The 24,751-nt window shown below is 45.6% G+C and overlaps 1 protein-coding gene across 1 annotated transcript in view; it reads right to left on the minus strand.

Moving 5' to 3' along the window:
• Positions 1-24,751, minus strand: part of NCAPG (non-SMC condensin I complex subunit G) — a 228,311-nt gene that overhangs the window by 41,002 nt on the left and 162,558 nt on the right. Inside the window, exon 19 of the mRNA XM_069202226.1 lies at positions 293-434. Coding sequence (XP_069058327.1) covers positions 293-434 — 142 coding nt within the window. The remainder of the gene's footprint in view (positions 1-292; positions 435-24,751) is intronic.

Consider the following 24,751-nt stretch of genomic DNA (forward strand, 5'->3'; position numbering starts at 1 on the left):
AAGTCCAACACTTGTTATGGTACTTTCCGTTACTGATGGTCCTTGCCCACCCTACCAACAGATTTCACAATTATTGTTACTTACTCAAGACTTATTTACGCTGAGCTTTTGTTCTATTTCAAAATAAAAATCTAAAAAAAAAAATAATGGGTCAACTCTTAAACATATGCATATTTCATAAGGTAAAATGATCAACAGTAGAAAGTATGATACAAAATGGCTTTTCTTAGGTTGAAGGTATTTTAAATGAGTACAAAGAAAGAATTTATCAACTTTTAATCTACTGTGTTACCTTCTCCATTTTGTTCAACTTGTTCAGATGTTGTGGTCTCCAGCTCTGCTGTTTCAATCTGGTCTCTATTTAGGCTGTTCCCTTTGCTTAGCTGTACCTTAATTTTCTCAATGGCCCGTTGACAAGTTTTATCTTTAACCTCCTGCAGAAAAGAAGTAAACAGATTTTGAACATTACTGTTTTATAGATTACATAGTTGGAGGTGATCCTTAAAGCTTACTCAGACAGCAAAGGTGTTGCACCAGGCCAATTTTATGCAAATCGTGAGGAACCAGCATTGGTAACGCCAACAGAACTGGCTTATAACTCAATGTGCCTCTTTAGTCACTGGTGAGTTTAGGTACTTGATACGTCATTATGTATGCACTGTCACTCATCCTTTTACTCATGCATCCAGTCATCCACACACAGTTTCATTCTTGCATTCACCTACTGTAAGGAAATGCCTCCTTGGCATGGTTATCCCCTAACTTTTTGCCTTTGCTGATGCTAAGTTATGATTTGAAAGTGGGTTGGGACCCTGCTAACTAGGCCCCAGCACCAGTGTTCTTTCCCTAAACTGTACCTTTGTCTCCACAACTGGCACAACCCTGGCACTCAGGTAAGCCCCTTGTAACTGGTACCCCTGATGCCAGGGGAGGTCTCTAAGGGCTGCAGCATGTCTTATGCCACCATAGAGACCCCTCACTCAGCACATGCCTCACAGCTTGTGTGTGCTGGTGGGGAGAAAATGACTAAGTCGACATGGCACTCCCCTCAGAGTGCCATGCCAACCTCACACTGCCTATGCAGTATAGATAAGTCACCCCTCTAGCAGGCCTTACAGCCCTAAGGCAGGGTGCACTATACCACAGGTGAGGGCATATGTGCATGAGCACTATGCCCCAAAACCTTAGACATTGTAAGTGCAGGGTAGCCATAAGAGAATATGGTCTGGGGGTTTGTCAAACACGAACTCCACAGTTTCATAATGGCTACACTGAAAACTGGGAAGTTTGGTATCAAACTTCTCAGCACAATAAATGCACACTGATGCCAGGGTGCAATTTATTGTAAAATACACCCAGCGGGCATCTTAAAGATGCCCCCTGAATACACACCCGACTTCTAGTGTAGGCTGACCAGTTGCTGCCGGCCTGCCACACACCAGACATGTTGCGTGGCACATGGGGAGAGTGCCTTTGTCACTCTGTGGCCAGGAACAAAGCCTGTACTGGGTGGAGGTGCTTCTCACCTCCCCCTGCAGGAACTGTAACACCTGGCGGTGAGCCTCAAAAGCTCACCCCTTTTGTTACAGCGCCTCAGGGCATCCCAGCTAGTGGAGATACCCGCCCCTCCGGCCTCTGCCCCCACTTTTGGCGGCAAGGCTGGAGGAGATAATGAGAAAAACAAGGAGGAGTCACCCACCAGGCAGGACAGCCCCTAAGGTGTCCTGAGCTGAGGTGACCCCTGCCTTGAGAAATCCTCCATCTTGAGTTTGGAGGATTCCCCCAATAGGATTAGGGATGTGCCCCCCTCCCCACAGGGAGGAGGCACAAAGAGGGTGTAGCCACCCTCAATGACAGTAGAGATTGGCTACTGCCCTCCCAGACCTAAACACACCCCTAAATTCAGTATTTAGGGGCTCCCCAGATCCCAGGAAATTATATTCCTGCAACATGAAGAAAGAAGGACTGCTGACCTACAAGCCTGCAGAGAAGGAGGACAACAACTTTGAAAACCTGCTCCAGGGACACATCTGACAGGGACCAGCGACCTCTGAGGCCTCAGAGGACTGCCCTGGACTACAGGACCAAGAAAACCCCGTGAACAGCGGCCCTGTTCAAAACCTGCAACTTCTTTGCAACAAAGAAGCAACTTCCAAAGACTTCACGTTTCCTGCCGGAAGCGTGAGACTCTACACTCTGCACCAGACGCCCCAGCTCGACCTGCAGAAAACCAACACCTCAGAGAGGACTCCCTGGCGACTGCGAGCCTGTGAGTAACCAGAGACGACCCCACTGACCCCCCACAGAGACACCTGCAGAGAGAATCCAGAGGCTCCCCCTGACCGCGACTGCCTGTAACAAGGGACCCCGACGCCTAGAACCAACACTGCACCAACAGCCCCCAGGACCTGAAGGAACCGAACTTTCAATGCAGGAGTGACCCCCCAGGTGACCCTCTGCCTAGACCAGGTGGTGGCTGTCCCGAGAAGCCCCCCCTGTGCCCGCCTGCACTGCTAAAGTGACGCCCGGGTCCCTCCATTGATTCCTACCTGAAACCCGACGCCTGTTTGCGCACTGCACCCGGCCGCCCCTGTGCCGCTGAGGGTGTGTTTTGTGTGCCTACTTGTGCCCCCCCCCCGCCCAGTGCTCCACAAACCCCCCCTGGTCTGCCCCCCCAAGGACGCAGATACTTACCTGCTGGCAGACTGTACCCGGAGCACCCCTGTTCTCCACAGGCGCCTATGTGTTTTGGGAACCTCTTTGACCTCTGCACCTGACCGGCCTTAGCTGCTGGTGAGGTAACTTTACGGTTGCCTTGAACCCCCAACGGTAGGCTGCCTATGCCCCAGGACTAAGACTTGTAAGTGTTTTACTTACCTCCTAATCTAACCTTTACTTACCTCCCCCAGGAACTGTTGATTTTTGCACTGTGTCCACTTTGAAAATAGCTCATTGCCATTTTTACAAAGAATGTATGTGATATGGCTTTCATTCAAAGTTCCTAAAGTATCTAAGTGAAGTACCTTACATTTAAAGTATTAACTGTAAATCTTGAAACTGTGGTTCTTAAAATAAACTAAGAAAATATATTTTTCAATAGAAAAACCTATTAGCCTGGAGTAAGTCTTTGAGTGTGTGTTCCTCATTTATTGCCTGTGTGTGTACAACAAATGCTTAACACTACCCTCTGATAAGCCTAATGCTCGACCACACTACCACAAAATAAAGCATTAGAATTATCTACTTTTGCCACTATATTACCTCTAAGGGGAACCCTTGGACTCTGTGCACACAATTTCTTACTTTGAAATAGTATATACAAAGACAACTTCCTACACCTCCTTAACATTTACAATAAAGCACACAGCCTCAACAAGCACATACAAGACGAACTGAAAGCAGAAGTATGAAAACATTGCTCTGACTAAACACAGCTGGCATATGCGTGCAATAAAAAATAAATTTAATTATGGCAGTGGACAGTGGCCTCTCATCGATATTGTAGCTAGTGTAGTGTTTTGAAGTTCCACAAAGGCTGCCATGTTTAAGTCAAAGAGGTGGCTTTAGAGCAGTAAACGAGGATTCATTATGCACAGCACAACTGCATGATGGTAGCTCAGTAAATATCAAACTAGGTTGCCATCTTGGAATGGTATTGTGTATAGCACATTAATGGTTGTTTCAGTGACCCCAGGATGGGCAAAATACGGTTTCCGAAAGTATAGGCAATCTTATAATGGTAATAAAATGATACAAGATCTGACGGAGACATCTAGTTGCAGATTCATTAGCTTAGAATTTCCCCCAAGCGTCAGCGTGGATCCAGAGATGTTTCTCGAGCAGAAGCCCTGCATGCTGTCAGGTGGTGTCAATCCGCTCTGCGTCCATCGTTGGCTCGCCAGATATGATGTCGTAGGTCTAAAATTGGCAGCACCCTGGCGTGCTCTCAGTTCTTTTCTTTCAGCGCTAGCCTAGCACTGATCCAACAAAGAGATACCCTTAAGTATTTTTTGACTTTTTGTCGAAGATTTCTGAGTGTTGACACTCCTGGTGCATTAGGATGTCTTCGCGTAAGACCGAGTTCAAGTCCCGCAGATCTTGCCATCGGGCGATGTCTGTAACAGATCCTCACCTTATGTGCCTGTGGTGTCTGGAGCGCGACCACAACCTTAACATTCTTTGACTTCACCCCGACCGCCGGCCGATAAGAGGAGAGAAAGGGAGCATCGTCTTCTAGGCCTCTGTTCTCAGAACCTGCGTCTGGGTCGGCTCCGGACCTCTCAGAGTTTCCAGGAGCCAGAGCAACCCCTTCCCAACTCAGAGTTTTATGAGGCCTTGCATCTCATTTTTGGGCAGTGTGACACCACCGGAGCACCCTTTGGTGTGATCCGTTTCTGGATCCGAATCGCCATTGGTTGTACCACCTCAACCTTCCTCTACACCGGTTCCGATGTCACCCATGCCCATAGGCAACGTCAAACCCATCCTCATTGCTGACTACAACACATAGCCGGATCAGCGTCGCAGACTTTAGCAGGAGCCTTGCCCCTTTTATCTGATCCTGACCCTTATTCTTATGGGTTGGGGTACAGTGAGGAATGGGAGAGGTCGTTAGACCCTCTTCAAGATCCTATGGACTGGCAGAGCGACGTGGGTGAAGGAAGTGTTATGGATACTTCCCCAGACACTGGCATGCTTTCTCCCCCTAACATGGCTATGAAGGAGGGAGGGTCCGATTTCGTGGTGGTGCGAAGAGTGCCCGAGGACCTGGGCCTAGCGCTACCTTCAGTGGCTGTCAGTACCAACCTCCTGACAGAGGTGCTTCAGCCTGGGACTTCATCCTCTGAACCCCTATTGCCCTTCAATGAAGCCCTTACTGTTGTCCTGCTGGGTATCTGGTCCAAACCAAGCACAGGGGCTCTTGTTAACAGGGCTATTGTCCACCGCCATCGGCCTGCGTCAAATGACCTAGCGTTTGACGCAACCCCCCCACCCCTGAGAGCTTGCTTATCCAAGCGTCTACATTCCAGATCACATTCCCTTCCACACCCCTCGATAGGGAATCCAAGAGGCACGGCCAACTTGGAAGGAACAGGTTTTTTTCCTCAAACCTGGAATTGAGGTCAGTGAACACCATAAGCCTTATGGGCCGTTACTCCCACATGCTATGGGATACGGTTGCACAAGTGCTGCCACAGCACAGATCCCAGAGGAGGACTAGTATGCGCGCTCTCAAGCAGTTGCTGATGGGAGCGAGACAGCCAAGTTCATGATTCAATGTGGACTGGACACAAGAGACTCACTGGGCAGAGCGCATGCATCAACAGTGGCCTTTAAGCACCACGCCTGGTTGAGGACGTCTGGCTTTTCGGGGGAGGTCCATTTTAACCATATCGACACATCCTTTGTTGGCACCCATCTCTTTGAAGAGAAAGACTGCACTTGAGCGCTTCAAGGTTTCCGGTGCTACAAGCAGAGGCTTGGGCCATGGGGCTGCCCCACAGACTGCTTTTCTCCACCTTTTGTGGCTACACATGCCGCAAAAGCCTCTATGTGACCAGGGATGTGGGATCCACACCCTTTGTGCATCTGGGCGTTGGCGGTCTGGCCAGTCCTCCGCCCCTCTGTAGCTGCCTCCAAACCTTCCTAGTTTGACGATTCCCCACGAGGGACCAGTTGGAGGCAGGACTGGCCATCACCTGCTCCGTTGGCAATCCATCACATCAGACAGGTGGGTTTTGCAGATAGTCCAAAAGGACTCCCCCCTCCTCTTTGTGACTACACCTCCATCCATGCCACCATCCTACAATCGGATGACAGCGGATCACTTAGTACTTCTCCGCAAGAAGGTTACAGCTCTCTTGGCCAAGGGAGCCCTATTGATGGTCCCTGTACCAGAAGTAGGTCATGGTTGTTATTCCCACTACTTTCTGGTACCCAAAATGGACAAGGGCCTCCACCCTATCCTAGACTTTCAGTCCCTTAATTTCAGCCTCAAGAAGAAGTAGTTCAAAATGTTCACTCAGACTCAGATTTCATCTGCCCTGGACTCATGAGACTGGATGGTAGCACTGGAATTGCAGGACGCTTATTTCCACATTCCCATCCTGCCTGCCCACAGATGTTACTTGCGGTTCATGGTAGGCCACAAGTACTTTCAGTTCACTGTGCTCCCCTTTGGCCTTACCAGCACCCCCAGGTGTTCACTGAGCTGATGGCGGTGGTCGCAACTCATCTGCGCCTATCAAGGATTTCAGTCTTCCCCTATCCAGACCACTGGCTTCACCAAAGTCTCTCCTTCAGTCCCCTATCTCGACGACTGGCTGTTGAAGGCAAGCACACCCCAGGCTGTCACCTCCAGACTACGGTGTACCTTTTGAATTCACGGGTGTTCACTATAAATGTGCCAAAGTCATACTTGATTCCCTCTCAGATTTTCCCTTTCATCAGAGCAGTTCTGGACAAAGTGCAGTTTCAGGCTTATTCCCCCCGAGCAGCAATTCCCAGATATTCAGGTTAAAATACTGATGCTTCAGCCTCTATCTTGGATTTCTGTGAGAATGACGCTGAGGCTGCTGGGCCTTATGGCCTCCTGCATCCTGCATCCTGCTGGTGACGCATGCCAGATGACATAAGCTGGCTCTGCAGTAGGCCCAGAAGTTCTAGCTAGAGCAGCATCAGGGGAATCTCTCTGACATGCTCCAGATCCTGGAGGGAACTGCGCAAGATCTGCAGTGGTGGCTAATGAACCTCAATTGGGTCAGAGGCAGAGCCCTCTCCCTTCCCCAAACAGATTTGACAGTAATGACAGATGCATCACTCCTTGGATGGGGTTTTCACCTGGGAGAGGCTGAAATCAGAGGTATCTGGTCTCCAGTGGTGTCTGCACTCCACATCAACCTTTTGGAGCTCCATGCAAACACTAGCATTGAAAGCATTTCTTCCCTCTTTCAAAGGGAATGTAATGCAGGTGTTCACAGACAAAACCACTGCCGTGTGGTACTGCAACAAGTATGTTGGGATGGTGGGACCCTTTGTCAAGAGGCTTTATACCTCTGTACATGCTGGAACAGCAGGGCTTATCCCACGTGGTTCAACATCCGGCAGGCTCTCTGAACGTCAGAGCAGACAAGCTCAGCTGACAATGCTTGGTTGATCATGAACGACGTCTCCATCCCGAGGTGGAGCAAGGTCTCTTTCAGCAGTGGGGAGAACCTTGGTTAGATCTGTTCGTCTCAGCAGAGAGCGCGCAATATCAGCAGTATTGCATGTTGAAGTTACCAAGGAGGCACACGCTCACCAACGCTTTTCATCTTGAGTGAAGCACGAGCCTCCTGTGTGCCTTTCCACCCATACCACTTCTGCCCAGAGCTCAAGAAAATCAAGAATGACCAGGCCCAAGTAATTCTTGGGGCAAAGTACTGGGCATGGCCATCAATCCTCCGATCAGACTGCCACTTCAGGAGGATCTTCTGTCGCAGCAGGGGAGGGTTCTCCATCCGAATCTGTTCGGTCTCCGTCTTTTGGGTGGAGATTGATTGGCAGCAATGACAGGTTTTGACCTTCAGCCTGAAGTTTGTAATGTCTTCTTGGCACCCAGGGGTCCCTCCACCAAAAGCTACACGCCTGTTGTTGGAGGGAATTTGTGGCATGGTTCACAGACAAGTCTGTTGACCCCTCTCTCTGCCCCTCTTTCTGAGGTTCTGTTGTTTATACTTTCGTTGGATCAGCAGGGCTCTCTGCCTTGGGCACTCTCAAAGCTTATATCTGCAGTCTCTGCTTTCTTATGGCTGCCTGATCAGCTTTCTTAGTTTAAATGCCCTATTGAAAATAAGCTCCTTAAAGTCTTTACTCATATGTTTCCTTCTTCCCCATTCATTGTTCCCCATTGGGACTTGAATTTGGTTCTGACATTACTGAAGTATGCTCCTTACGAGCCTCTCCACAATTGTCCTCTAAGGCTTCTCACTTTGAAAACGGCCTTCCTTGTCGCCATTACATCTGCCCGCAGGGTGAGTGAGCTGCAGGCTTTGTCATCAAAGCCACCTTACCTTTCCAGCTATTCTGACTAAGCGGTGCTTTGCACACAGGCTCCCTTTCACCCAAAAGTGGTTACGCCCTTCTATGTAGGCCAATCCATCACCTTGCCTACCTTTTACGCACCCGCATCCCCTTTGAGGAAGAGGACAGACTTCACCACCTGGATCCAAAAAGAGCATTGGCGTTCTACCTTGATCACACCAAAAAGTTCCGGATGGATGATCAACTCTTTGTGGGTTATGTGGTTGTGAAGAAAGGTTGGGCAAGGAAGAATAAAACCATCTCCAGGTGAATCATACTCTGCATTAAAACGTGCTACGCATTGGCTAAGAAGCAACCCCCTGAGGGCTTGCATGCTTATTCTACCAGAGCTGAATCTGCAACCATTGTGTTAGCACTCTGAGTTTCAGTTCTGAACATCTGTAAGGCAGCAATGTGGGCATCCCTGCACACGCTTACCAAACACTACTGCCTGGACAGTCTGGTCTGTAGCGATGGATGCTTTGCCTGTTCGATCCTGCAGGAGTTTCTGGTGTGATCTTGGTTCACAGACCCACCTCCATGGATGGGATTGCTTGTGGATCTATTCTAAGGCCAGGAATCTGCAACTAGATGTCTATCAGATGGACAAGTTACTTACCTTCAGTAACGCATTATCTGGTAGAGACAACATCTATTTGCGAATTCCTTACCGACCCCACCCATCCTCGCTGCTCTGCAAACAGATTTCTAGGGATAGGGCCTTAGTTTTGATGCACCAGTGGTCAGTGTTCTCCATGACTCTGAGATTCTGGTTTGGAAAGTTGTGAAAAGAAACTGACGTCAGCATGCCAAGGTGGCACCCATATTGGACCCGAGATGTCCTATCCGGTGTGGATGCCACTGCCAGACACGGGGCCAATTGACACCATCTCGTGGCGCAGGGGTACCGTTTGAGAAAAATCTCCAGACTGCCACCTGGGGGTAATTCTAAGGTAAGGAACCTGCAAGTAGATATTGTTTACCAGATAAGGCGTTACCGACAATACCATTCCAAGATAGCTACCCAGTTCAGAAGCAATGGCCCCATGGGATGTGATGCACTGGGAACTCAATGAGTAAGCAGCTCAGGAGCTGTTGGATACTTTAATAAAAACCAAACAAAATAAACAAAGGAGAAGAAAAGTAATTAAAGGTGACCTATAAAAAGAGAAAAAGGGAAACTAATGGCCTAACCGATCTTTCTTACCTTGACACTGAAGCACACTGGTTTTCAGGCTGCAAATCATTCAAAAGGCAATAAAACTAACGGCTGAATTTAACTGACAGACTGTTCCACGCTGTCCTGTGTGGAATCGGAATGTAAATTACATTCTAGTAGACCAATGACAGGAGAGGACTGACCCATATCCCTTTCTAGGCATGTGTACATATGCATGGCAAGTTATGCATGTCCCTTATGATTTTTATTTTCATTTCACAATCTTGGCAGACAGTGAAACCTGCCAGGCCTTCCTACAGAGGTCTAGCAATGATAATCACAGTGCAAACCTTCAACCCTCAATGGGTTGTAACAATTGTTAACCAATACCAAGGTCTACATATACTAATGCAATCTCACCTCAGCTATTCCATGGAACAAATTACCTGGCTATGCTGGAATAACAATCCACTGGCACTATTTGCCTTAATAAATGGTTTGCACAGTAAAAATGTCAGGCCTACTACTTATGTCATAACGTTTCATTATAAACAAGTCAGACCCGTGGCATCCAACAACCCCAATGAACCAATTAAGCCTGCAGCTTTATTATTGGTTTGTCATAGTCAACTCAGGCCTCCTGTATTGAGCATGAGCTTTCAGACAAGACAACCATGAGGCATAATGTGATACGATTACAAGTGTATAAATTATTACAGTTGGCAACAAAAATATAATCCCCCTCCTAAAAGGGACTAACATGGATTATCACAGTGATTAGCCTCTAGACCCGAGGTTTAATAGTTAAATACCTTTACTACTACAGTAATGTAAGGTTTGATGCAAATAAACAGCTTTTAACATAATGCTCCCTTAAAGGGCTATTCGCTTTGCCAAATGCTTTTCTCAATAAACAATACAGACCCATTGCATTTGTCATAACTTTTTGTAACACACAGATGAGACCTAGGGCACGCAACATAACTTTTCCCAGTGAACCAGTCGGGGCCTATAGTCATTATCATTGTCTTGTCACCATAACCAACTCAAACCTAACAAATTGAGCATTTGTGCAAATGCTTTCCCACACGACATTTATGTACAGTAAAAAAAAATTACCAATATACACAAAATTACAGTTGGCAAAACAATGTACAAATCATCCTAAAATTGCTTGCCAAGGATTATCATGGTCCTATACCTCAGGACTCTGTTGCAGGGTGAATTAGCACAAACCCTTGCCCACTGAAGTAATCAAACCGATTTAATGTAAAATGTCTACGCCTTTAACACAATCTAATAACTCATAAAATGCATTTCACAGTAGGTAAGTCAGGCCCACTGCCTTTGCCACAATAAGCAGATCAGACCTATGGCATTGGAAATAACTTTTGCCGGTGAACTAATCACTACAGCATTTATCATTGGCTTGTCATCAGAACAAACTCAGTCCTACCGTGTTGAGCATAAAGCTTCCCAACAAAGCAACCATCAGGCATACAGCAATAAAATGACAAATGTACACAAACCTATAGTAATATGTGAGACTCCATGTAAGGAAATAGCTCACTAAACGCTTTAAAACAGTGTAATAACCCACATTTTGAGGGCTTTTATCTTTAAAAGATGCTTTTCACAAAAAATATGTTAGGCCTTCTGCCTTTGTCGTATCTTTTTATAACAAACATTGATCAAGCCCTGATCACATAACCAACTCAGTCCTGAAGTACTCAGTGGAAAAACACAACTGCCAATCAAATGCCGTACTCAAGGTGATCAACATGTGGGCAGAGAAAAAGCCCCCTTCTCTCAGGAGGGCTCCTTATTCTGTTGACAACTTAAGGTCTACGGTAGTGGCTAATTCAAGACACACCTAAAAACTAACATTATCAAATGGCAAGTTAAGTCTACCAGCTTTCAGTCACAACGAACCAGAAACACTGCCTCAGCGAGATGGCTTTTCACAAGCATAATTACACCTAGTATACAGTGTTTATGAAGCACAAGACTCATCACTGCTGTCGCCCGCCTACACTTTGCCTACCTGTGCGATACATGAGCACCCATACAATTTTCCAGGTAAGGTGCAGGCACTATGTGAATTGAGCAGTAGATGCAACGCAGATGGTAGAGATGGTATTGATGAGTAGCAGAGACTATATATATTGAGAGCAAAAAGAGGTAGATGACATTTGTGCATTTCTGTTTTTACAGTGACTATTTTATTTAAAAGACGATGGCCACTATTTGAAGATGTGTGTGTCTGTAATACGTTACTTCGGAAACGTAATAAAATGTAATCAGATTTGACTAATTGGAATCAGATACCAACTTACAGTATACAATTCACTATAACAGTAATAGAAACCTTTCATAGACTGATTCCACTCTCCAAAAAGTGTTTGACCTATATTGTCATATTTGTCACCTGAAAAATACTCTACAAACCAAGGCTCTGCTGGACCATATAGCTTCTCGAGTTCTACTCGTGTTTAAATTAAGACAAACAATGAGGCCTTCCGAAGTAGCTGTTGAGGGCACAGTGGCCACACATTGCACAGCTAAGTGTCATTTGTGATGAAAGAATGAAGTCACGATCTAGTTTGCTGGACACAGGATTCAAATCTGTAAAAGGATTGTCTAGCTCAAGTGGTGAGAGATGCATGATTGAGGGGATCCCCTGAGAATAGCTTGTACTTGGACACAAAGAGGCTTCTTTATATATATATATCTCTGAGAGACCCGAATGATCAGGCTCACTTTAGCATCCTTCTGTCCTCGAAAGCAAGGGATGTTTTAGGGCTGACAGATAACACAGCAGTGCACTATGTAAACAAAGCAGGAAAATGGGTTTCCTGAAATTGTGCATACAAGTCCGTGATGTTCTGGCATTACTGAAGTCTGCATCAAGACATTTACTAACATTTTAAAACATGCAGGGGCAACTTGCTTGAAACTCAATGATTTATTTTTTATTAAAGAACTTTGACTCTAGGAGATGCAATAATGACCACCTGGATGCTTTTGCCTCTACTGATTAAACTGTGGCACATCACGTGGAACTCGGCAAGTTTAGAATATGTTGGGCAATAATGGATCTGTGGTCCCAAATAAGCCAGAAAATCTTTGATTCCAGGTCTCTGTCTACTCAGCTGGGGACAAGGGGAGGTTATCAGTATTCTATTCTTTCCAGTCACAGAAAGAGGGATGAATGCTTCATCTAGATATGATCACACTAATTGTGCAACATATGATCCAGTAGAGCTTCTTCTTGGTTTTATGCAAGAGCCTTCCAATGTGTTAAAACCAAGTTGGGTAAATGTTTCAACAAAGTAATTTGAATAGCGCACAGTAGATTCACATTAGAAGACAAATATTTGTTGAAACAGTTTCTAATAGGTAGTGATTCCTACTTCAAATTCTTTACTACCCGTCTTCCTTTCCTCCCAAAGCTTGGATTTGTGGGAGTACCACAGTGCCTGACTATCTGGAAACAGCACAATTCATTGCTTAGAGTACTGTCACTGTGTCAAATGTGGTGCCAACCCTGTCCTGTTTTTTCTGGTCTACCAATGGCTATTTTGACACTCCAAAAGTCTACTGTATATGCTCCATATTTTACATGAGCTATTCAGGTATACACCAAAAGCGAGCCGTCAAATGTTTCCATGCTTGGTAGAGGGCCGTAAGTTGGGACATGGTTGAGCTCCTGGGATATACCTGCTGTCATCCAGGGTTTAAAAGTAGATGGGATCTTTTTAGGAACTTAAAAAAAAAAAATCTAAGTGAACTATTAATTGGACTAACTAACTAAATGTCTTTTAAATTCTAAATAGTTTGGACTGGGGGCTTAACACAAGGCCCTAACAGTAAATTTCAAACAACTTAGAAAAATCGACAATAGGGAAAAATGTTTCCCAACTAAAGAATTTTGGATTCCTTAGTGGTATCACTTATTAACTGAGTGGCACGGCAAATGTCAAGTACCTCAGCACTGCACCACCAATGTAGGAAGCAGGCTCTTTATATGATATATCAAAATGAGATATATTGGGCAAAGAGTCCAGGGGTTCCCTTGTTAGTGGACAGGGGCTTTCTCTAGCAATCCCAAGGTGCTTTTTCAGGGGCTAGTGTGGTCGAGCAGCATTAGGCTTAACAAACAGGAGTGTTAGGCATCAGCAAATACACACACACACAGACAATAAATGACCAGACTCAAGAAGGAGATCCACACCAATTTACAAAAACAAGTATAATTATATAGGTTTTGGCACCAGAATGAATACTATCAGGTAAGTACTTTTTGCAGGAAAAACATTGACAGTTTTTAAAAGTTAGTGCAATTTCAGAAAAGCTGCAATGTTATCCTATGGAGAGAAAAACAAGTACTGCATTCAACGCATGAAAATCAGGATCATGGACAAAGGAAAAAGATGTGCTTCTCCAGTTGCAAAATACTTTGAAATATAAAACTTGCATTTACAATGCAATCAATCTTTCATTTGCTTGAGTTAGAACAATTGGTGTTGTAAATGCATAACTGGACTTTTCTTGCCACATAATTCAAGTGTCCCTGTATATAACTAAAGGGCTATCACACCTATTAGAATATCATTTCAAACAAGGCCCTAAGAACACAAACTGCTCCCAGCTGTAAAACAAAAGTTCTGGCTATAAGAGAACTTAAAAAGAATGGTGTGAGGGGTTGTAATTTTGGGGTCCCCACTAACCTAGTGTGGGGACCCAGAGACGATCTAGACAGAAAGAGCACATTGTGGTAAACGTTTTCAAGGTGGTCCCATTGTCCTAGGACCACCTCAGGATGAGTTATGTGCAAAAATGTTTTGTAAAATGAATGCCCTGCAAAGCATTATGGGACGAATTTCTGAGTGCTGCTGTAATGCTCATAACAGCCCATAGAGGACCCCACAATAAAAATAGCATTTGTTTAAAACATGGTCATGTAATCATATAGTCAGTCTCTTTAGGGCATAACCACATGAAAACAGAATAGCAGGAAGTAATACAGTGCAACCATATACTTAGCCCCTAGAGGACCTAGTGCATTACACATTTTCACAGCTAGCAGGTCCTTAAAAAAAAACTCCCAGCTGTAAAACAAAAGTTCCAGCCATGAGGGAGCTTAAAACGACACAATGGAGGGAGGGGTTATTATTTTGGGGTCCCCACTAACCTAGTGTGGGGACCCATAGATGATCAAGTCAGAAAGAGCATGTTGTGAATGTTTTGAAAGTGGTCCCATTGTCCTAGGACCACCACAGGCTGCATCATGAGCAAATATGTTTTGTAAAAGGAATGCCCTGCAAAGCATTCTGGGGAGAGGTTCCCTTGTGCAGTGAATATTATAGTTCACTGTGCTGGGAGAGCCACTCTGATGATTTTTGTTTTCTTTTACTAAAGCATTTACCAATTACAAGGGATTTTTTTAAAAGCCATGGAGTGTTAAGGGGAGAGCAAAAATAATTTAAATGACTCCTATTATAACAGTGTGAACAATGTGACAAGCGCTCCAATACCGTCAAAGTTTGCGCCGTCACGCTCTATGAAACTTTAAAGTGTCATGGCCGCCGTAGAGCGTGATGCGAAGGGGAGAGACAAAAGAAAAAAATAAATATTCTCCCTCACTAAAGTACATCAGCAATCGTGCAATAATCCATGTAACGAGGTCAGTCTACAAGGCGTAACAAAAGAGCATCAAGACGGGAGAAATGTAAAGCATTTACCAGTGACATCAAGAGATTTTTGAAAGGCACGCCCAGGAACGAATGAAGGTGATGGGCGCAAGATGGGCAAGTTTAAAGCCCACAGAAAAAATAACAGGTCGAAAAGCAGTGCTTGCCTTGACGTAAAAAGGAGACAATTCGATTGTCTCAGACTTTCTCATTGTTCCCCTACAGTGGGCTAAATACACAGTTCTCTGAGGTCACCTGAGTAAAGCCCCCAAAAATAATATTGGTCATAAATCACCAGGCCCTTCTCTTCTGGTAATCTCTCACAGTTTAATGCCACCTTCCCTCTCACCCCTATTGTCAGGTGTGTTCCACCTGGATAACACCACTCTGAACCAAGTTATCCTTTGTCACTTCAATGCTCACCATAATTCCTGGCTTCAGACATAGCCCACACAATGAGATAGACCTCCTGTCAACTTAACAGTCTGTAGCAAATGAGAAAACCTTCAGGGGTGACTACAATGGACGTAAGCATTTTAATCCCTCTCATGAGTGGTGTTACCAACTCATAACATCTCTTGAAATACATGCTTTCCAAGGCCATTAGAAGCTTCACTACCGGTTATGTATACATGGTGCCATCTCTACCCAGTTGGTCACCCCAAAGACTCCGCTCCTTTCATTAAGGACAACCTGACCAAGAAACGTCTGATATTATTTGATTAGTATTGTATCCTCAGCTTTGTAAGCTGTTTGGAGAATCACGCCAGTTAACTCCAAAGTTAAAGCAGTCTGCACTACTTGTTAACCAACTCAAGCATGCAAGCAGTAAACAAAATATGCAACCTTATGTTGTGACTGAATCAAGCCCCAATTTTCTTCAACATGTGGGGGTAAACTCAACATTAAACCAGAGTAATGCCCCAGTCCATCAACACTCCTCCTCTCACTTGTTTGCATCAAACTCTTGTAATGTGCTGTCTGACAATTCCAAAGAGGTGAAATAAGGCTTGGAAAATGCTAAAGCAAATCTGAATCACTAACATACCACATCACTTTAGCATTCACAACAAGAGACCAACGCAATCCCTCAAGAAGTGAAAATATGCGATTTGAATTTCAACAGCCAACTTCTCCTACAGACAGTTCTAAATCTTCAATGAAACCATCAGGCATCCAGGGTCGCTAATCCCTTGGGCACATATGAGTAACTAATAACACCAAGACACAAACTTCCTTTAAAAAGCTCATAGGTATAAACAACCATTTACATAAACCATTTACAACCATTTAACCATAAACACCAGTGGTGGAGTCAATTGTTCCTGTACCAAGTCCACTAAACAAACCAATGCCTCAATCAGCAAAGAAGCTTAAGCAATCCTTCATGGCTCCAAACCTGAAAATATCAAGGACACCCAAAGTTACCACAACTAGCACTCCCTCCCTCAGTGCATATATAAGAAGGCCTTCAAGTGGGTAATATGCAACCAACTGGCATTGCATGCAATGCCAGACCAATTTCATTTTCACCCCCTACGTATCAGACACTGCAGCCATCATCTTATATAACCACCTGGAGCATTTTTGTGCAGTTATCCTATTCAGTCTCTATGGCATTTTAAAGCAGGGTGCAGTACAGAGTCCATCAACATCCCTGCACAGCAATGGGAGTAGGGGAAACAACATTGACTAGATACAAAACCTTCTTCTAGGTTCTGCACTATTGAAGATAGCTTCATGTCTCTCATCAGGCATCAATATTAAATGTGGAATGCCCAACATCTCTTCTATTACCACTTTTAATCTATGTATACTTCCAAACTAAAATGGGGTTAAAACTATACTACCCACTACATATTCAACCTAAAGTGCTCATACCAAGACAACAAAGCCACTCATTGGTTCAGATCGGATCAAAGAGTGGGCTCATATTTCAAATCATTCAATGCTGTACATCGACCAAATGCATGAAGGTAACCTGGCTGAAAAATACCAAGAATAACATTGTTTTTTGGGGTGGGCAGAGAGGGGTTATAACTCATATTCCAATCACTGGGAATTATCACCTATTACACACTAGCAACAAAATGGATTACATGCTACGCAAAGCAATGGAGACTCAAATACTCCACTGAATAATACTATTAACACCACAACTCATCACATCAGCTGTGCAAAAGACAATCCGCACAGGTGTGGAATTTAATGACGTATGTACTTGTCCATGGGACAGGTCGCTTTATAAGTCAGCTTGCATCTAATGAGAGCATTCTGGGAGCATTATATGTAGCCTCATATTGGTAAACCTTGCAAAAGTGTGTACACATTTTTATACTGGAACCGCTGTCAGTAGAGCAGTCTTAGCTTACAACATTTCCTTAGAGCGCACATCCTAATAAGAAAGGCTTTGCCTTAATGAGCCATAAATACAAGTGAGAACAACGTTAATATATGGGCACAAATATCATCTTAATTGCAGACAATGAACTTCATTGATCCCTAACCTGGTACTGTGAACTGGCAGCCAAAGGGTTTGTGTGCAGGGCCAAAATAAACAAGAAAACCTTTTGCCCTTGACCCCAAACAATATGTCCTGGGTGTCAGGCTGTAGGAATGCCACACCCCAGAGCTTAGCTCTATCAAATAAATGCATAAAGTATTCTCTATAAACACAACGCAGGGGCCTGTTCATTGAACAGAAGGTGCAGAAAAGCCTTCAGAAGAGCTTATTTACATGCTCTAAGCCTCTGAGCCAAGACCAAAGAGGAATCAGTAGTAGGTAATCAAAGGACTTGTTAGAAATGGGGTCTTTGGTTAACAGTCAGGTTACCCTCTGTTCAGGCAAGGACCCTCACTAGTCAGGGTAAAAGAGAATCACCCTCAGCTAACCCCTGCTTACCCTCTTGGTAGCTTGGCAGAGCAGCAGGCTTAACTTCAGAGTGCTAGGTGTAAAGTATTTGTACCAACACACACAGTAACTCAATGAAAACACTACAAAATGACTCAACACAGGTTTAGAAAAATAGAGAATATTTATCTAAACAAAACAAGACCAAAACGACAAAAATCCACAAAACACATGTCAAGTTATCAATTAAAAAGCAAAAAGAGTCTTTATGTAGTTTTAAAACACACACTAACACTGTTAGCGTGAAAATGTACCTTGGGTGTGTCAAAAATAATCCCGCACGGGCGAGTGTGCGTCAAAAAAGGCTTGCAATGCCCTCGATTCCACTCACGAGCAGGACCTTGCGATGTTTCTCCTTTCGTCGGGTCGGGCGTGTCGTTTCTTCTCTCCGCAGGAGAGCAATGCGTCGATCCGGTCAGCTCTCTCGGGTCCAGGCAGGCCTTGCGTTGTTTTTACACGCCCAGCGATGCTTGCGTCGGAAATCCAGTTGCACGATGATCCCAAAAACACAGCGCGGATTGCGACCTCACCAGCCTCCGTCAGCGATGTTGTGCATCGTTTCTTCAACTCTGTGTGTCGATTCTTCGGTCGTGTTACATGCGAGCATCGATTTTCAGCCGTGAAGCCGGCGGCGCGTCGATTTCCCAGCCGCAGATCGGAGTTGCGTTGATCTTTTCCCCGCACAGCGCTCTGTGCATGGATTTCCTCCTCTTAGGCTGCCAGCTTGTCTTTTCAGGGTCCCAGTAACTGGATGGGAACCACAGGGGAGAGTAGGAGGCTCTCCAGAGACTCCAGGTGCTGGCAGAGAGAAGTCTTTGCTGTCCCTGAGACTTCAAACAACAGGAGGCAAGCTCTAAATCAAGCCCTTGGAGTGTTCTTCTCAAGATGGAAGGCACACAAAGTCCAGTCTTTGCCCTCTTACGCTGGCAGAAGCAGCAACTGCAGGATATCTCCACAAAGCACAGTCACAGGCAGGGAAGCTCTTCCTCCTCAGGTCTTCAGCTCTTCTCCAAGCAGATGTTCCTCTTGGTTTCCAGAAGTGTTCTAAAGTCTGTGGTTTTGGGTGCCCTTCTTATACCCAATTTCACCTTTGAAGTAGGCCTACTTCCAAGCAAAGTCTCCCTTGAATGTGAAATCCTGCCTTGCCCAGGCCAGGCCAGGCCCCAGACACTCACCAGGGGGGTTGGAGACTGCATTGTGTGAGGACAGGCACAGCCTTTTCAGGTGTGAGTGACCACACCTCCCCTCCCTACTAGCACAGAGGGCTCATCAGGAAATGCAGACTACACCCCAGCTCCCTTTGTGTCACTGTCTATTGTGAGGTGCAAACAGCCCAACTGTGAAACTGACCCAGACAGGGAATCCACAAACAGGCAGAGTCACAGAAATGGTATAAGCAAGAAAATGCTCACTTTCTAAAAGTGGCATTTTCAAACACACAATCTTACAATCAACTTTACTAAAAGATGTATGTTTAAATTGTGAGCTAGGAGACCCCAAACTCCACATGTCTATCCGCTCCCAAAGGGAATCTACACTTTAATCAGATTTAAAGGTAGCCCCCATGTTCACCTATGAGAGGGACAGGACTTGCGACAGTAAAAAACGAATTTAGCAATAGTCCACTGTCAGGACATATAAAACACATTACTATATGTTCTACCTTAATCATACACTGCACCCTGCCCTTGGGGCTACCCAGGGCCTACCTTAGGAGTGTCTGACACGTAAGAAAAGGGAAGGTTTAGGCCTGGCAAGTGGGTACACTTGCCAAGTCGAATTTACAATTAAAACTGCACACACAGACACTGCAATGGCAGGTCTGAGACATGATTACAGAGCTTCTTATGTGGGTGGCACAACCAGTGCTGCAGGCCCACTAGTAGCATTTGATTTACAGATCTAGTGCACTTTAGTAGGGACCTACTAGTAAATCAAATATGCCAATCATGGATAAGCCAATTACATACACATTTTGTATAGGAGCACTTGCACGTTAGCACTGGTTAGCAGTGGTAAAGTGCCCATAGTAACAAAAACAGCAAAATCAGAGCCCAGCACACATCAACAACCTGGGAAACAGATGCAAAAAGTTAAGGGAGACATCGACCAAGGATGAAACGTCTACCAGGGCTACTATAACATGAATTAACAACCAGCTACATTGTTTGCTTAAAGTAACAGCACTGTTAATTCAAGCAGGACTCTGACCATCCAACAGTACAGGCTGCATTGATCTCTCTGCTGAATGACACTGCCATGGAGCTCAATGGCGCTCTTCTGAAAAGACTTATTTGCAGCCTTTGACACCATCAGCCATGGCATTTCCGCCGCTTCCCCAAAGACATGCATCTTAAAGACACCACTAGTCATGCTTTAAGCCACACTGAAGTGAAATAGAAACCACACCATCTTGAAATTCTCTGGTATTACAATTTAACACAGCCTATCTTTACTCAATCTTCACCTCACCAAGGGCCAGATGTAGAAAGGGCTTTACGCGTCGCAAACAGTGAAAATCGCTGTTTGCGAGGCGCAAAACCCACATTGCGATGCACGTTCCAATTTTGCGAGTCGGTAACCTGGTTACCGACTTGCAAAACGGGACTGCGAGTCGCAAATAGGAAGGGGTTTTCCCCTTCCTATTTGCGAGTCGCAGCGCGATGCAGGATTGCTTTGTGACCGCGAATGCGGGTCGCAAAGCAATTGCAGTTACCACCCTGTCACCCCTTCCCCTTTGTGAATGGCCTTGAAAACATTTTTTCAGAGCAGGCAGTGGTCCAAAAAATGAAACTGACACGTTTCATTTTTTCATTTTGTAATGCATCTCGTTTTCCTTTAAGAAAAAAAAAAATGCTTTATTTAAAAGCAGTCACAGACATGGTGGTCTGCTGTCTCCAGCAGGCCACCATCCCTGTGAGTGCTGCGATTCGCAAGGGGTTCGCAAATTGCGACCCACCTCATTAATATCAATGAGGTGGGCCTCTGCGACCCCCTTGCGACTCGCAGATGGTGTCAGGGACACCATCCTGCATTGCGACTCACAAATTACCTGGATGCTATCTGACAGGCTGCCTCGGTACTGGGCCCACTGGGGCATCAGATTCCACTACAGAGTTTGCATAGACCACATGGCATAGTTCACAAGCAGAAGGCTAACCGGCCAAGAAGCCTCAAAGCTGCTCTCACTAAGATACGGGACCAGGGCTGAAACATTTGGATCAAAGCTTGAATGTCCTGGACTCATTTCAACGGAGGCAAGGCTCCGAAAGGCACTGTTCACAAAACAGCACCAATAAAAGCAAACCTCTGCAAAGAGTCAGGTGTGACTTTGCTTTGTTAATTGTGAGCCCACCAATGTCAGGAGATTCATCATCGTCTGGAGATATTCGTTGACGGACTATGGCAAGTCCGCCCTTAACAGCTGTTCATCAAGGTAGGGGAAAACTGGTATCCCTCACCTCCGAAGATGGGTAGTGACCCGAGCCATCACTTTTCTGAACACTCCAGGGACAGTAGTGAGGCCGAAGAGGAGATGTGCATAGCAAAGTGAAAATCCTTCTGTCCCACCTTGAACCGAAGGTAACGTCTGTTGGACAGCAGGCCGTGTGTATGAAAATAAGCATCCTGCAGGTCCAAGGTCACATCCAGTCACCGGGATCTAGAGCAGACAGAACCTGGTACAGTATAAGCGTTCTGAATTTGTCATTCTATAAGAAATGAATCAGGGTTCACCTTGCTGGTGGGAAGCCTGGACCACCAGCCTCTCTGGAATAGCATGCTGTGTAAGGAAAGCAGGGTCGCCAGATCCAGCCCATAGCATCTGAGCCCCTGCTCATTCAACAGTGGGCACAACCAGGGCTTCTAGCAAGTGCCTATTAAAGTATCTGTAAGGGCTTTATTAAACCGAAGCAGTGGCTCAGACTAGGCTGGCCCATGTTCCAAAACCTCAATTTGGACATTTGTCCTGACTTCCACAGAAGACTGTGTTAGGTCCTGGGCCTGAACTGCTCATCTAATTACAACAGTGAAGGAAGCACTCTCCTCCACTGGGGATCAAAGAGGTACATTCAACTCTGTAACTGGGGATGTATCAAGCCGACTGGCATCCTTTAAGTCCATTTATAGCCTGTCATCATCACGTGGGGGACCTTAGGAGATAAATCCTCTTCCTTCCCACTGTTATATGAGAGTGGTGGCAACCTCTGATCAAAATCAAATAGAAAGAGAGGCCGCTGTGGGCACGTTTGCTGTAGTGGTAGTATAGGATCAGACTTAGGCTATATGGGACTGGTGGGCTGCAGAGATTTGGAGTACAACCTTGGTCTGGGTCAAGCGGAAAGCGGTTCGAGGTTAGACATAGGAGTTGGTACCGGACTCCTCTCCAGCATCCAGGATGAAGGAGGGACCGAAATGGGTCTCGAAGCCAGGGTGGTTGTCTGTAATAGGCCGGTGCTGAACCTGTGGCAGCTCAAGGGGTTCAGATGGTGCAGAGCACAAACCCACTGACAGCAATCCCACGGTGAGCCTCTGCAGATCCTTGGGGCCCAAAGGCGCACCAGAGGAACTAAAAGAGTGTCAAAGATACAGAGCATGGCCTCCTTATAGGCCTTGACCTACTGCAGCTTTGCAGATGATGAGGGGAACTTGGATCGGGATCAACTGTGGAACTGGCTACTCAATCTGCGATCAGGAGCGAGATCCATCAGCAAATTTATGCCCTTGTGATTTCTCCCTCTCCCTTTTTTTTTTTTTTTTAAATAAAATTGTGGTATTGAGGGTGTGGGGGAGCGAAGGTTATGTCCCATTTCATCAACTTCTGCTTGGACTTAGCACTTAAAATCCATAGGTAACTCGAAGATTACTTATCACAGGAGTGTGCACTCGACAAAGCGGGACCTACGTGAGTGCATGTGACTTCCTGTGCTCATCAAAGTTCAGCTTTGCGGTCCCGGTCACTTTGAGGGGCCTGAGGGAGAACTCGTCACATGACTGACTCACGTGCCGAACCTAAGCACCAAAGACAGACCTTCCGCAGGTGTATGACAGACATCCGTTTTATGCAGTCGGAGGGAGGGTATTAGGATGTCACAGCTCTCCTTTGCACACTGGATTTTGTTTTGGCGGTAGTCGAAAACCAACAAAACTAGATTTGGATCTGTGCTAGAAGGCGCAGAAAGAAAGGAACGGATGTCGGTGCTCACTCGTGGCATTCATATGAAGCTCCGTTCGGCAGAATGAAGCCCATACAGGCACCTAAAACTGCGTTGGGGCCCTGCTACGTAATCTTCATGATCCAGTCTGGTGCCTGGGGAATATACTAAAGGTGACAAATTTGCAGATGGAAGTATACATCAGAAAAATTAATTTAGGAAACACGTCTCACTGCAAGAAATAACCTCCATAAACAGAATCTTTATTGGAGATTTCAACATATACTGGAGTAAAAAGAAAGGAAACCGTTCCAAACGAACCCCCATTGCTGCCTCTGTAGCAACAACTTAAACCAACTTTGCACTCTCATCATCAAAAACAGGAAAAATCAATCACCACATCTTTACTTCACACAGATGTTGACTGGTCTGACCACGCTATAAATCTGTTTGGAAAAAAGCTTTGAAGAAAAGCAGAAGAAAATAGAACTCAGGATATTGTTTAACGGGATCACCCCCAGCGCAGGCATGTTGGTCAAAAATAACAAATACACAATGTAATTAAAATGGTAAACCACTTTAACAAAACCTTGCACCACTGAAATTGGAAAAATGCGATTCACAAAAGTGTTACACGCAGAACGCAGGAATCTAGAGAAAAACGTAGATCCAAGAAGTCTCACAAAGCTAAAGTATGAGAGTAAATATCTACAAAGGAACATTGTTACAAACTCTCTACACATTTTATCAAACTGAAATGACATTATCAAATTGTAAAAAAACAAACCCTCAGCTGCGTCCCATTCAGCTTAAACATGTAACAAATTTAAAAAATACTTTGCACAAGATACATAGGGGGTGATTCTAACATTGGCGGGCGGCGGAGGCCGCCCGCCAATGTTCCCCCGACAAAATACCGCTCCGCGGTCACAAGACCGCTGAGGGTATTTTGAGATTTGCCCTGGGCTGGCGGGCGGCCGCCAAAAGGCTGCCCGCCAGCCCAGGGCAAATCTACCTTCCCACGAGGACGCCGGCTCCGAATGGAGCCGGCGTAGTGGGAAGGTGCGACGGGTGCAGTTGCACCCGTCGCGTATTTCAGTGTCTGCTTTGCAGACACTGAAATACTTTGCGGGGCCCTCTTATGGGGGCCCCGCGGCACCCCCTACCGCCATCCTGTTCCTGGCGGGAGACCCGCCAGGAACAGGATGGCGGTAGGGGGTGTCAGAATCCCCATGGCGGCGGAGCGCGCTCCGCCGCCATGGAGGATTCCCCCGAGCAGCGGAAAGTCGGCGGGAGACCGCTGACTTTCCGTTTCTGACCGCGGCTGAACCGCCGCGGTCAGAATGCTCGAGGGAGCACCGCCAGCCTGTTGGCGGTGCTCCCGTGGTCGGTGACCCTGGCGGTCACCGGCCGCCAGGGTCAGAATGACCCCCATAATGTCAGCAAAAAAATTTCATCAGAACCCACTTTTCTCCAAAAACAGTTACAACTAGAGAATAAAATCTCTGAAGTCTATGTTCTATGCTGGCAACACTTATCGGCTTCTCACATACTGCAGGCAATGTCCCAGACAAGGACCAGCGCATATTTGTCATCTACTAAAACAATCGAACAAACTTTGTTTAGTGAATAAAACACACACTGCAAAATCGGTAATACACGTATATAGATAATAAAAGAATAGACCACTAAGACTTTACACACAGCTAATACGTTTAAAAGCGTTGTGTCTCAATTATGAGAATATATTTACAAAATACTAAACAACCAAAAA

This window comes from Pleurodeles waltl, chromosome 1_2, assembly GCF_031143425.1.
Source record: "Pleurodeles waltl isolate 20211129_DDA chromosome 1_2, aPleWal1.hap1.20221129, whole genome shotgun sequence".
Taxonomy (NCBI): domain Eukaryota; kingdom Metazoa; phylum Chordata; class Amphibia; order Caudata; family Salamandridae; genus Pleurodeles; species Pleurodeles waltl.